The sequence below is a fragment of the Panthera onca genome, chromosome D4 (genome assembly GCF_046562875.1).
Source record: "Panthera onca isolate mPanOnc1 chromosome D4, mPanOnc1 haplotype 2, whole genome shotgun sequence".
NCBI lineage: Eukaryota > Metazoa > Chordata > Mammalia > Carnivora > Felidae > Panthera > Panthera onca.
The window spans coordinates 77,918,112-77,931,725 of record NC_138351.1 but is presented as its reverse complement, the minus strand read 5'-3'; the positions used below and the strand labels follow the sequence as shown (position 1 = coordinate 77,931,725).

Sequence of the window (13,614 nt, the reverse complement as noted above, 5' to 3'; positions counted from 1 at the left end):
CTGACGCGGGGCTCGAACTCACGGACCGCGAGATCGTGACCTGGCTGAAGTCGGACGCTTAACCGACTGCGCCACCCAGGCGCCCCAAAAAGTCGCACTTTAAACAAAATCATTGTAATGCTTCCTTCATGACAGTCATAACTTAGTAGTTAATAACTTTAGAGTGACATCAAGCGACAAAGTGATGGAGTGAATTTCACATATTTTCTTGAATGATAGTGCTTAAATATGGAAATTTCTAGCATGTCTCTAAAAGCCTTATTTATGGTAAGAGTTTATAGAGAAGACATGAAAAATGAGAACTAGATTTATAAAAACAAAAATGTATCAGGCACAGTCAGTTAATATTTAGAACATACAAAAGAAAGACCAGGATGTTTGTGGATATGTAGTACTCAGATTTCCTTCGGAATTAGTTACAGACTTTAGCCTATGTAAGGAAACAGGTTGAAACTGGAGGGGAGGTGGTCTCAATCAGGAGCCTTCTGAGTTATCAAGTGGAATTTAAATTGCATTCAATAGAAAAGGGAAAAGTGAGTAAAGACCTCATTCAGTTAAGTTTAAGCTGGCTAAAATGTAAAACATGAGGTAGTTTCCATTCAGAAGACTCAGGTGAAGAACTATACCTTCTGATTTCACTAGGGCCCAGGGTCTTAGGTCTAATTCAGTTTGATGGGGTAAGTATTGAGTTGACTTTCCCTGCCATGGACTCCTTAGCTGATTTGGTTGAAACATCCACCTGGAGATTCTGTAATTTAGCACAGTACTTATTCCCCCTGCACTGTAAACCCCATGAGGTCAGCAGTCCTGGGTTCCTCGGGCACCACTGAATCATCTGCCCTTGGCACAGCGCCAGGTATGTCACAGCATTTAATTCTCATTTCGTGAACGAAGGTACTGGGTCAAGCTGGGCAAGGAGCACTGCAGGAGTGTTTCCTCCTCAGACAGAGGTTACTCTTCCACGCTAGCTGCCTTCTGCATCTGCCATTCCTTCTGGACTGCGTGGTTTACCATCCAGCAAGGCTTTTCTGAGTCGTCTCCAGAAGATGTGCCTCCCCAGGACACTGTCCTCCCACTCCAGGTAGGTGTTCCTGTTGAGAAGGCGATACAGCTCCACCTGCTGCCGCAGCAGGGACTTCTCCAACTTCTGCAGGACGATGAAGATGATGCCGGCACGGCTGCTCAGAAACTGCCAAGTCTGGGCAATCTCATACTCAAAGATGCACCATCGACTCTGGATAAAGTGCTGGGACACCACGACGATAACCTTCCGGCTTTTATGGAAACCTTCCTGGATGATGTTGGCGGCGATGGCCACACCAGGAATAAAGTCTCTGTAGTGAAGGCAGAGCTGAAAAGGGGGCACCCCCTCCTCCAAGTTCTTTACCAATTCATTCCTCACCCAATCTTCATCCTGGCTTGAGTAGATAACGAAGGCGTCATAGGTGCTTTCACCTCTGCTATACTTTTTACAGCCAGCAAGAAGCATCAGGTGGAAATAGAACTTATACACCAGAACCACCACCAGAGAAACCAAGAGTGCAGTGAAAACCGACACAGTAATGATGGTCTTGCTCACCTGACAGGTAGCATTCCTAAAATTCAGCATGGGCATGCCCTGCATGTCCAAAGGTTTTGCACACACCATCTGTTCAACTTCCACCAAGAGCTGCCTCTGGTCCTTGACCCACTGCAGGAAACTCTGGTGTTCACAAACACAAGCAAAATCATTCCGAGTAAGATTTAAGGAAGATAGATTACTTGGAAAATGCCGTAGTTCTTGCTCCTTAGAGGCCACTATACGGTTAAAACTGCAGTCCAGAGTCTGGAGGGAGTGAAGTGGTTCATAAGGAAGTGTATCCAATGATAAGAGGTGGTTGTGACTCATATTTAGCAACTGAAGTTTAGGGAGTGAGTTAAATGCCACTTGGGACACCTGTTCCAGCTGACAATCAGAGAGGTCTAGAATGGTCAAGTTAGTCAGCTCCATGAAAATATTTGGAAGGAAGTTGTCCTGGAAAGAATTGCCAGCCATTTTTAAGATTTGGAGGCTGATCAAGCCATTGAAGATGCCATGGAAGGCAACTTGGGTGTGAGTGTAAGAAATATCAAGGTAACGGAGGTTTTTGAGGGGTAGGAATACTGAAAAATCACTGACCTGTTTCAAACTGGAACGCTGGAAATCTAGATATTCTAACTGTTCTAAGCCCAAGAAGTTTGAACTTATGGTAATAATATTGTTGAAGCTTAGATCTAAATGCTTCAGTCTGGTTGTCCCCAAATCTCTCTCAGAACAGCAACTCTTGAAACTAAAGTCATTTCTACTGAGATCTAGAAACTCAAGGCTTTCCAACTTAACCTGAGTAAAAGTGTTCCCAACTTTGTTGGCAGAGAAAACAAGCTCCTTGAGAGAGTCCAGCTTCCATGTGGGAAATTGTTCAAATTCACAGTTAACCAATTCTAACCGTTGCCATCCGAGATTTTTAGGGAGCTGTTTTAGCCCGTTGAAATACAGATGCACCAGAGAAATGGTAGAAACGTTCGCCAAACAATCAAATGAGTCAATAGCATCCTCTGAGAACTTGTCAAAGTATGCTATCCGGAATTTTTCTATGGTCAAATTGCACAGTCCCTCCAGGATAGATTTGTCAAATCTTTCCAAGTTCCTTTCATTTTTAAATTCTCCCAGAACCAACTGATGGACCTGTAAGCCTGCCAGACCTTGAATAGAAGCTTTCATTACATCTGTACTATTAAAATTACTTCTCAAAGTCAGTTCACGGAGCTTAATTTCTTTAAAGGCACCTGGTTGGATAAAGTCTAAAGGGTTTAGGGACAAGTCTAAAGAAAGGTTGAGTAGAGGCTTTTGATGTAGAACCTGTAAGTCTTTATGATAAATATTTTGGATCTTGTTATTGGAAAGATCCAAATACTCAAGGTTGGGCATGTTAGAAAAATATTCAGGTAATTTGAAGGAATGGATAAGATTGTGAGCCACATTAAGCTCCTTCAACATTTTGAGATGTCCAATGGGGAAGTCCTCTAGAGATGCTATATTTGTCTCCACAGCCACCAGCGTCTGTAAACTCGATAGTCCAGAAAAAGCTCCTGGGAATAACCTCTGGATAGGATTTCCTGTCAATATCAAGATGGAGAGGTGGTTTAGGCCCTGATATGCATCATCTTCAATTATTTGAATTTCACACCTACAGGGAAAAGAGATACAGATTATGTAATATTTCTGCTGATCAAAACTCAAAATGGAGTAACCACCCCAGTCACCTAGCTCTTCACACAGATGTGACATGCCATATGATCTGTGCCATCGACAAAGACATGAAGCAGGACAGATCATGACACGAGCAAATAAGAAACCCCACAGATGCAGTATTATTACGCCGGACACAATGACAAACTCTTTTTAGCACACTAGGCACACGTGCTAAGCAGAGGCAACACATCCATCAGAAAGAAGTCAGTTGAAGATCAATAATGGGGACACGTGAAGACTGTATGGCTGATAGAGTATGTAACCACCTTGGATTAACTTTAGCTATTTCCTGCCATACATAATTGTGATTGTCCATCAGATTGGCACAGATGATATGGATAGCTGTTAGTTGTTAGGCATGCTAAATAACCGGTCAGTGTCAATTTTAAAGACATAAAAAATTACACATTTGTGTTACCCTCAATGTCTATGCAGCGTTCTCCATGTATGATAGCTAGATATTTGCAAGTTGTGGTTATCACAGGTAAATGTTAGTAGTAACAGGTGATGGGAGTGAGTTGTATGGAAGAAAAGGAAAGTACACTAGGAAACCTTATATGGAAGGAAGATACCTAGACAGGGGGGACCAGAGCAGACTTCCACGAGAGCACTTAAATTGAAACCTGAAAGATGAGTAAGGATTACCAAGAAAAGGAAGTGAGTCTGAGGTAGGCAACAGCCATGATACATGGAGGAACCGTAAGAAACTGCTTCTGTGTCTGGAGTACAGAGAGGGAAGTGGAGGAGTGTGAGATGAACTTGTGGAGAAAGGAGGATACAAAGCAAAGGCTTAAAGACTGGATAAAGGATTTTGAATTTTATTTCCAGAGAAATGGAAGCCGTGCTTTATACAGTGTTCGTAGAGGCGTCCTACAGACAAGGTTCTTATCCAGCCAATGAATGGCAAGTCAATGGTAAACACCTGCCAGTCCTACAAGTGCATGACAGTTACAATTTGCAAGTGAGTTATTTCCTAGTCCAACCTGAATCACGTTAACAATTTCTCCACTTGTCCTATCCCCTCCATGTGGGTCATGGGTAATCAAAGCATTTTGGCCCAAGCTTTTGTTATCGATTGGTAATTCAATAGAAGGTGGAAGATGCTATAGAAAGAATACTGGAAAAGTGGGCAAGATATCTTGGCTCTGGTGTCTTTGATGTCCTCTCTCTCATATCACATGATTTTGGAAACTTCCTCTCCGGACCTCAGTTATCACCTTTCTAAATGAGGCAGCTAAACTTGATTATTTCTCAAGTGACTTTCAGTTATAAGATGTTGTAACCTATAAACTTATGTATATTGCTGTGTGCATCAGATGACTGGAGAGGTCTTGCTCTTGCTCTGTCTCATCAAAGGGGGCTCATCACTTTAGAGAAACAGAGCATTAAGATGAAGACAACATTTAACTTGGAAGCAGGAGATGTGACTATGAATCTCTGCTGCAGCAAGCTCTACAAAACATAGAGAGTGAATGTAGATACATTACTTAAACTCTCTGTACTTCAGTTTCCTTGTCCAAAAAAGCAAATACATGTGTCAATAGGTTTCCATAAGAATAACAGGGTGACTGGTCTATTATAAAGCATCCTAGAGGACTAGTTGAATCACTATATGTGAACATTGTGAAGGGATATGAGAAGGGAAAGGATATCTACAATACTATGTTTGTCCTTGCCCTAAACCGTAATCAAGAGAGAGAGAGCTGGCCTCTCTTGAGGCACATTGTTAAGGCCTCTGAGAAAAGTTCCTTAAGTATTCCTTATAAAACACATGGTTTGATGAGAAACTACTTCTTGCTTTAAAAAAGGGGAGGGGTGATCTGTTCATCTTAATTATAGTTCTTGAAAAAGTCTTATTCAGAAAAATGAAATTCAGAAACTAATGAAGTGCTATAACAATAGTAATATTTTTATTCTTATAAAGTCTGCCTTATAAGGTTTTTAATATATATGCATGTTAACATCCACGATCACATTTAGCCCTGTGTGGTAAGTTTCATCATTTCTGTTTCACAGATAAGAATACTGAGACTCAGGGAGATCAAGTGACATGCCTCAGTCCATGTGGCTGTAAATATTGGAGGAAGATCTGGCTCAGGTCTTCTGAGCCCCACAGAGCTCTCTCCTCAACCCCCACTGCCTTTCAAAATGCTCCATTCCCTCTTTGTTATACACTTTCACTGTCCAAGTTAGAGTATAAAACATCAAGTGTCCCCTCTTCTTTCTATATAAAGATCTGCTCTAAAGAAGGTTTTCATGCTATGGTCTTAGAATTCATTAAAAGTTTCTATAATAAATAGCCATATATATAAATGCTTCTGCATTTTCCCCAAACTCTTATATAGAATATGATCCATTATCTAGTACATTTTAAACCCATCATAGCCCCATAACCCATAACCCATAACCCATCATAGCCCTAATGATGAAAATAATTTCAGAATCCAATTCTCTCCCCAAAATAATGATAATAATTTCACCTGCCCTAGTAAATGTTACATTTCCCTGAATCAGAAAAGAAAAATCTTAGTCACTGTTCTTTCTTACAGAAGATATTTTTCTTTGATCTTGTCATCTTTCTTCTCGGGTTACTTATATCTTCCTATTTCCCTATCTCTGTCACACTTTCAATATTCTAGATATTTTTTTGAATCCTACTCAGTTCATGAAATCTGTCTTGATTACCCACTGCAGAGAAGGCCTCTCTTTTGAACGACACAACATTTTGCCTCTAGTTTGCACATAGCTTATCACTTACTGGTGTGTATTCCCATGCTTATCTCAGGTTCAAAAATCCCAAATCAGAATCAAGTAACATTTATTGAATGCCTACTATGGGCCTAACATCATGCTCAGGATTTTAATATGTTACTTCATTCAAGTGTGTATGCCCTCTTTAATAGCTGGAGTTGTATATATAATATATCAATAAGCTTTTATTTCCTAGTAGATTCTATACTATATAGCAAATAGTAATCAATATATATCTGCTGGTGAAAGAGTTTGAGTCAATTTTCTCCCCTGTCCTAAAATCGAAAGATAGAACTGTTTTTAGAAATTATCTTGTCCAGGTACTCATTTCACAGATGAGGCAACTGAGACCTGGAGAAAGGAAGGGGCTTGCCCAAAGTTATACAGCAAATAAGATACCTGTTGAATGACTAAGTGAATAAAGAGGAGACTCCTGACATAAGAACGAAATGATAGAACAATGAGCATTTCACCTTGTGCCGTGTGTAAAATCTCAGTCATTACCTGGATAAATCCAGCACCTGCAGTTCTGGGAAGTTGGAGAAACTATGGCTGCCTAAATGACTCAGGGGGTTAAAGCTCATGTCCAGGTCCTTGGTTGATGAGGGGATGTTGTCGGGGATTTTGTGAAGATTCAGGTCCATGCATTGGTAAGTAATGTTAGGAACCACCTGCAATGATCACATATTAGATACAGTGTCTTAATATATGCACCTCAATGGACTGCCCTCTCCACACCCTTCTCCTAGGCCAGACCCATGGAGACCTCCTGGACTGGGGCCATCCAACCATCTTTCATCCATCCATCCATCCATCCATCCATCCATCCACTCATTCATTCATTCATTTATCCACTCACTTTATAAAATCTCTTACTCTAGATTTGGAAGGGGAGAGAACTTCCTATGTCCTGTTTTCTAACCTCTGCTATCACAATGGCAGCATTTGGGGAGAAGCAAGGGAATCAAGTGCTGAAAGGCTAAGGCTCTGGAGTCCAGAAGCCCTGAGTTTCACCCCAGTGTTCCATGGGATTTGGGGCAAAACCTTTTTTATACCAAGTACCCCACAATTGTATACAGCCTCGAGGAGGCTATCAGTTCAGGTGCCTGGACTTCATAGTCATAACTCAATTTTTGCCAGTTGCATTCTCTCTTTTGGCTGATTGACCTTTGAGTAGGTAACACAGAAATGGGGAAAAATCCTTCAGATGCTTGGACTTCAGTGGTGTAACCTAGCAAATAAGGCCAGGTACTTTATGCTCCCTTGGTTCCTATGCTTGTTTCCATCATATTTCCCAAATTCTTTGTAGGCCTTGTTCTCTAACTTCCCATTTAATTTCTGAATTCTCTGATTTATTCAACAAAATTTCTTGCTTAAGCCAGCTAATTTTGGTTTTCTGTTTAAAACCAAACCAAAATAGAATCTGTTAAAAGGATTAAATGAAATAAGGCATTTGAAGAGATTATCCCAAAGCCTATTACAGTGTAAATGATCAATACATGTTAACATTTATTGTTATTAGTTATTAATCCCCTACCATATGTGGGCCTATTTCTTATATGTTATATACTTTAATCTTCAAATAAACCTTTTAAAGAAGAAGTCAGAGTGATGGAATAATCTGCATAAGGTCTTACAGGTCACGTGTGCAGCTCTTCACTTCATCGATGGACATGTCTCTGGAAATGCTATCCCCTGTAGGAGCCTCCCAGACCATACTGTCTCATAGAGGATGGTACCAGGCATCCTTCCCTTACGCTCTGTCATCTGCCTTCGCAGGGTGTATCACCATCTAACATTACACTGTCTATGTGATTGTACCATGTGTCTTGTTCATTACCCTCACTACATTGTAAGCTTTGATATTCTTGTCCTCTGCTATGTCTCCAGCACTCACAGTTGTGCCTGGCAAATGGTGAATGCTCACTAAGTATTTATTGACTAAATGAGAGAATACCTGATTGAATGAAGATTTGCTTAAATCCAAATTGTAGCCATTTTATCTAAGTGCTATGGACAGTACAAAGACCAGTGTGAAATGGCTCCAGACTTCAAGGAGCTTACTGTCTAGAGGAAGAGCTAAGATAGGAACACAACTCACACTAGTGTAATGGACCGTAAACCAGGCCTGGAAATTTTTTTCCCCCACAATAGTTCCTTTGGCACATAAGTGGTAGAGGTCAATTCTGGATCCAGGGATTATAGAAGGCCTCTGAGAATGAGAAGGTTTCAAGGTGTGTCTTCAAGGATGAGCAAGATTTGGATATGTGGAAAGAGAAAGAAGGAGAGAATAATGTAAGCAAGAAAAGGATGGAAACTATTTCAGAGCGGCTGGTCCATAGTGGGAGAAATGGATCCTAATCCAGTGCGGAAGATAGAGCCCTGTGGCAGTATTTTTAATCATCTAAAATATATAAGTTGAGCAATTTCTATGTACTAGGTACTGGGTATAGTCTAAGCTTTGACAGTAGGCATTTCTTGTAATTCAGGTGTCTGGTTTAAGCTTTAATTGGGGGAGGCATCAGCTTCGAAGAGGGCTAAAATAAACACAACACCAGCCACATGACTAGACAGAGCCAGGACTTCTTCCCCCACTGAGCCTTCTTTTTTTTCCCCCTCGACCTCCTCCCTTTAACTCTTTGCTGTTATGTTTTAAATTCACCACTAAGAAGGGAGCCAGGGAAACCCTAAGGCCCCATTCTCAACCCCAGTCAAAACAGAACCCCACATGCTTGAGCAGTTTTTCTCTCTACCCTCAGTATTGAGGCCACATGTGTGGCCCTACATGTGCTGTATAATTTCCAGGTCTTATAAGTTATAAATTTTTAGTTTTTCAAAGTTTCCAGATGGTTATTGCTGAAAGGTACCTTACAATCCAAAAGAACCACAAGGGCTGGTCCAACCACAACATTGGTTATTGATAGACTGAGACCAGCACAAAATGCTGGGATATAGTGATAAATAAGATCAGCAATGTTATCCTTCACTTATAGATTCCATTTTAAAAGGACGGAAAAATAGTGAACAAATACACAAAAAGTATTTAATGATGTGCTATAAAAAATAAATCGTCATAGAGATTAGAGGCAAATATGGGGCATAGGGAGTTCTACATGAGGTGATCAAGGAACACTTCCAAGAGGAGGTGACATTTTAGCAGAAATATGAAGTGAGGGATTAAGTCATGATGATAAGGAAAACTGCACTTTCCAGCATGGTAGCCACTAGCTACACACGGCTATTGAGAATGAGAAACAGTCTAAATTGAGAGGTATATTAAATGTAAAATACATACTAAATCTCAAACACTCTGTGCCACAGAAAGGCTGTGAAATATTTTATTAATAGTTTAGTATATATTACATTTTCAAATAATATTTTGAATATATTGGGTTAAATAAAAATATTAAAATCAGATTTATCAGTTTTTATTTTTTCAAAGTGGCTATCAGAAATTTTAAAGCTACATTTTAAACTTAGTTACCTACAATTTAGTTAAGTACAACTTTGGCTAAATTTAGTTGCTTACATTTATTGTTTAAATAAGATCATGTGACCCACATGATATTGCCTTTGGGCAGCACTGATTTAGGAGCAAAGCATTCTAGCTAGAGGAAGCCAGTGCAAAGGCCGTGGGGTAGCAAACTGTCCTAATAGCACTCAAAAGTTATCACAAGTTGTTAAGAGGGCAATTTGTTGGAACTGAGACTTAGGCAAAACAACAAATAAACAAACAAAAATGTGCAGAGTTAATTAGAGTGGAAAGGGGACTCCAGAGGCAGGAGACCAGTCACTATCCAAGACTCAAGGCCAGGAAAATTGAGGACCTGCCCTAGGGTGGCACTTAGGGGATAGGCAGGGTTGGACAGGTTTTGGAGACTGAGAATATGGGGTGTGGGAAAAGGGAAGGTGTGATTTTATCTAGTGGTGACTTTGATTAGAGGACCATCCCCATTAACCTAACAGCAGGAGGGATACAGAGGAGACAAGGAGTAGGCCTCTGGGCAGGAAATTGGAGGAAGGCAAGACTTTGAGATGACAAATTTGTCTTTGTTACATATGGTATGTATTTCCCCCATGGTATTTCCGCCATGCCCTCAATCTCTGCACACCACTGGTTATGCTTTTCTTGAGTTTCTGACCCTGTCACACATTAAATCCCAGGACATTCTCTTGGTTATTGGGTCCTACCATGGGCTTCCAAAGCACTTGTGAAAGTCCATGCACAGGGTGGGGAGGGACAGAAGAGATCCATCATGAATGAGATTATGCAAAAGTCGGTTGGTGTTTCACAAAGAAAGAAGCCATTGCATTAGCTGTCATTTTACATGGTTCTTTCTTCCCCCACCCCTTGTATCTTTGTTTCTCATTTTCCATTTTGCCTTCATTTCTCTTTCTCCCCTTTCTTTTCTAAACTCCTTTCTTTTCATCCTTTGGAACCAGGGCTAGATCCACAAGTCTGAAATCCACTTAGAAAGTTCTCCCTATTAAGAGAAAACACACACACCCCCACACACACCCCCACACCCCTCCCACACCCCTCCCACACCCCTCCCACACCCCTCCCACACACACACTCACACACTCCTTCCTGAGATCGAAAGGGGTGAAGTGAGTGCTTGAAGCTGAGAGTACAGACCACTAGCAGAAGGAAATGACAGGAAGCAGACTTCTTACAGCTCTCTGTTTAAGCAGGTATTATTATAATGCTTTCATAGATGTGAAATCTAGCTTCAGAGAGGTTTAATAACTTCTTCAAGATCACACAGCCCAGAAGTCAAAGAACAGTGATTTTAAGCAGATCTGACCTAAAGCCCCTATTAGCACTTAAAGTCCTGAATGGGACATGACCCATGGGCTACCTGTTGGTGCCATGGAACCATGAATTGTTTGGTCCCTGTGCCTTCTCAAGTCCTTAAGGTAATTTGACTCTTTTTTGCAAATGAAATTAGGCAACTAGCAGGGGATCCACAGTGGGAAGTTCTGGGCAGAGAGCAGTTTTTCAGAAGCAAGGCAAATCTCATAGGAGATGAGCTGACACTAACCACGTACCTCCACACAAGGGTCCCAGCTCTCAGGTCTCAGGCAGGAGAGGAAGGCCATGGCTGGGATCAGAGTCCCAGCCAGGCGGGTAGGAGGCATCATTCTGGCATTTTCTGTGTCCAAAAATGGCTCGGTGAAACATGACACGCTGTATCCGCCTGCTGGTGTGGCCTCCGAGGTACTGCCGCTTTCTCTCCCCTGCTCAGTGCCCTAGGACAATAACTGTATTCAAAGCAATGCTGCGTTCAGAGGCAAGAGGAAGTGAGAAAGGCAACCTTAGCATTCTGGGCTTTTGTTTCTCTAATAGTTATGTCCCCAGTCACAGGAGGGGAAGTTAGAAGAAGAAGAAAATGTCTGCAGATCAGTGGTCCAAGTAACAGCAAGAGGAAGCTGACTTTGATCCCGGGAAGTCATCTGACCTCCTGGTTAGTGAACTTAGGAAAGCAATCAAACTGGTCAAACAGCCTGCGCAACAATCCAGGACGTGGCTTTCCAGTTTCGTTTTAGTAGAGGAAACTCACTGTATGTATTCATTTCCTAAAGCTACCGTGACAAATTACCACACACTGGGGTGGGGGTGGGGGGCTTCAAGGGCAGATGTTTATTTCCTCATGAAGTTCTGGAGCCTGGAAGTCTGAGATGGAGGTGTGGGCAGGGATGACGGCTCTTCAGGCTCTCTCCTCAGCATACAGGTGGCTGCCTTCACTTGCTCTTCCCTGTGTGTGTGTGTGTGTGTGTGTGTCCCAATTTCCCCTTCTTAAAAGGACATCAGTCATTTTGGATTAGGGTCCATCCATATGACTTCATTTTACCTTAATTACCTTTTTAAAGCTTCAGTCTCAAAACACAGTCACGTTCTGAGGGACTGGAGAACTTCAGCATGGATTTTGAGGGGAATACAATTCAGCACGTAGCAACGTCAACTCTTGTGAAATCTTGTGAAGAAATTCACTTTTGTGAAACTGACTGAAAACACAGCTCCAGTGAACCACAGTTTGAAAGCACAGCAATATTGGGAAGAGATTGGAATGAAGAATCAGATATACTGAAATCCAAACTGAGGCTGGATGACTTAAGGATGGCCCCATGGCATTTGTCAGTCACTTCATACTACTGATCCTTAATTTCTGGTCTGCAAAATGGGACAATGCCTTTAATCAGAATCAAAGCTCGAATCTATGAAATTCACAAAAATCGAGCCATGGGACAGTAGTCCAATGATGCAAGCCACTAAGCCTTAGTTTTCTAGTCTTTGAAATGGAGATAAATCACATTTGTCTTACATGATCAACTTTAGTTAATCTACATAAAATGTTTAGTACATGCTTCATCAGTATATTCCATAAATTGGTAGCTATTATAATCATTAAAAATATATGTAAAATGGGGATAAAATAATACCTCAAAGTATTGCTATGGGATTAAATGAGTTGGCATTTGTTAAACTCTTAGAGCTGTATCTGGGATGTAGCAAGTGCGAGGCAAGTTTCTGTTAAACAAGAACATCGGAAAAAATGGGGGTATTGCTAGCATTGTGTCCTAGATAGCTCTACCAAGATGTCCTGCTGGCACCTCAAGTTCAACATCTCTAAAATCAAGCTCTGAGGGAGCATGTCATAGACGACTGAGCACAAACTCTTGCAGTCTTCTTCAACACAAGTATACAATTAAGCTAAAAATAGTCCCACTGTCAAACTTTTGCTTTGAGGATTGAGACTATGTAAAGATCATAGAGCAGTGCCTGGCACAGAGTAGGTGCTCAATAAAGAAGAATAGTTCTCTGAAATGTAAATAGCATTTCACTTCCACATAGTCATCCCAGAAGGAAATCGCTTTGACTTCCTCTTTTTTCTCATCAAATGCACATTAACTACATTTTCTTGTTTTCTGCATTTTTGTTGCTCTGCCTCCCGGTGTTGCTGGCTAGGATAGACTGTCCCTCCCAGGGCTAGACAGTCCTTTGACAGCAAGTGATTTGCTCTGGAGTTCACTTTTCATATACAAATGCACCAATCCTAAGCTCAAACTTTGAATGCCTTTTCTGCCTGGCTTTTATACGCTAGGAGGCAATTTTCTGCCTTAGGTACCAGGTACCAGATACCTAGAGAAAGCACCTATACCCCATAGCTTCCTGAAATTATTCAAACTAGCCAAGTCTAAGCCTGCTGACCTTACGTTTTCTTGCCTTTCCTACTTCAGAAACTACAACCAAACCTCCTGCCTGTGTCTGCTGTTTGCTCTTTATGCCTCCTGACAGATGCTGGTGCTTCCACATGTGGCCCTGCATGGTGCAGTGTGTGGCCTTCCTCTTGGGAACTGTGAATAACAAACTATATTTTCAATGGCAATCATCTCTTGATCTGTTGGTCTCACCACACCTGAATGATAAAAACCTACACTTTAAAATAAAACATTCTACCATTTCCTAGAGATTTGATCTATAAAAGAATTCTAAAATGTCAGTCTTCATTTCTATTAGCATTGCCATTGAATATATCCCTCGGCCTGGATTAGCGGAATACACTATTAACGGGTCTCTCAGGGACCAG

At 41.3% G+C, this 13,614-nt stretch overlaps 1 protein-coding gene across 3 annotated transcripts; it reads right to left on the bottom strand.

Annotated features, from left to right (window-relative positions):
* Positions 1 to 292: 292 nt before the first annotated feature.
* Positions 293 to 11,490, bottom strand: TLR4 (toll like receptor 4). 3 transcript variants are annotated; one of them, XM_060608862.3, is made up of 3 exons: positions 11,075 to 11,490; positions 6,527 to 6,693; positions 293 to 3,206 (listed from the first exon to the last, which is right to left on the bottom strand). In XM_060608862.3, the coding sequence occupies exons 1-3, from the start codon at positions 11,165 to 11,167 to the stop codon at positions 965 to 967; spliced, it is 2,502 nt and encodes an 833-aa protein (XP_060464845.2). In that variant the 5' UTR covers positions 11,168 to 11,490; the 3' UTR covers positions 293 to 964. The 3 variants fall into 3 exon arrangements, with proteins under 3 accessions (XP_060464845.2, XP_060464846.2, XP_060464847.2); XM_060608863.3 differs by lacking the exon at positions 6,527 to 6,693 and having other exon boundaries at positions 11,075 to 11,186; XM_060608864.3 differs by lacking the exon at positions 11,075 to 11,490 and having other exon boundaries at positions 293 to 3,135; positions 6,527 to 6,640.
* Positions 11,491 to 13,614: the final 2,124 nt, after the last annotated feature.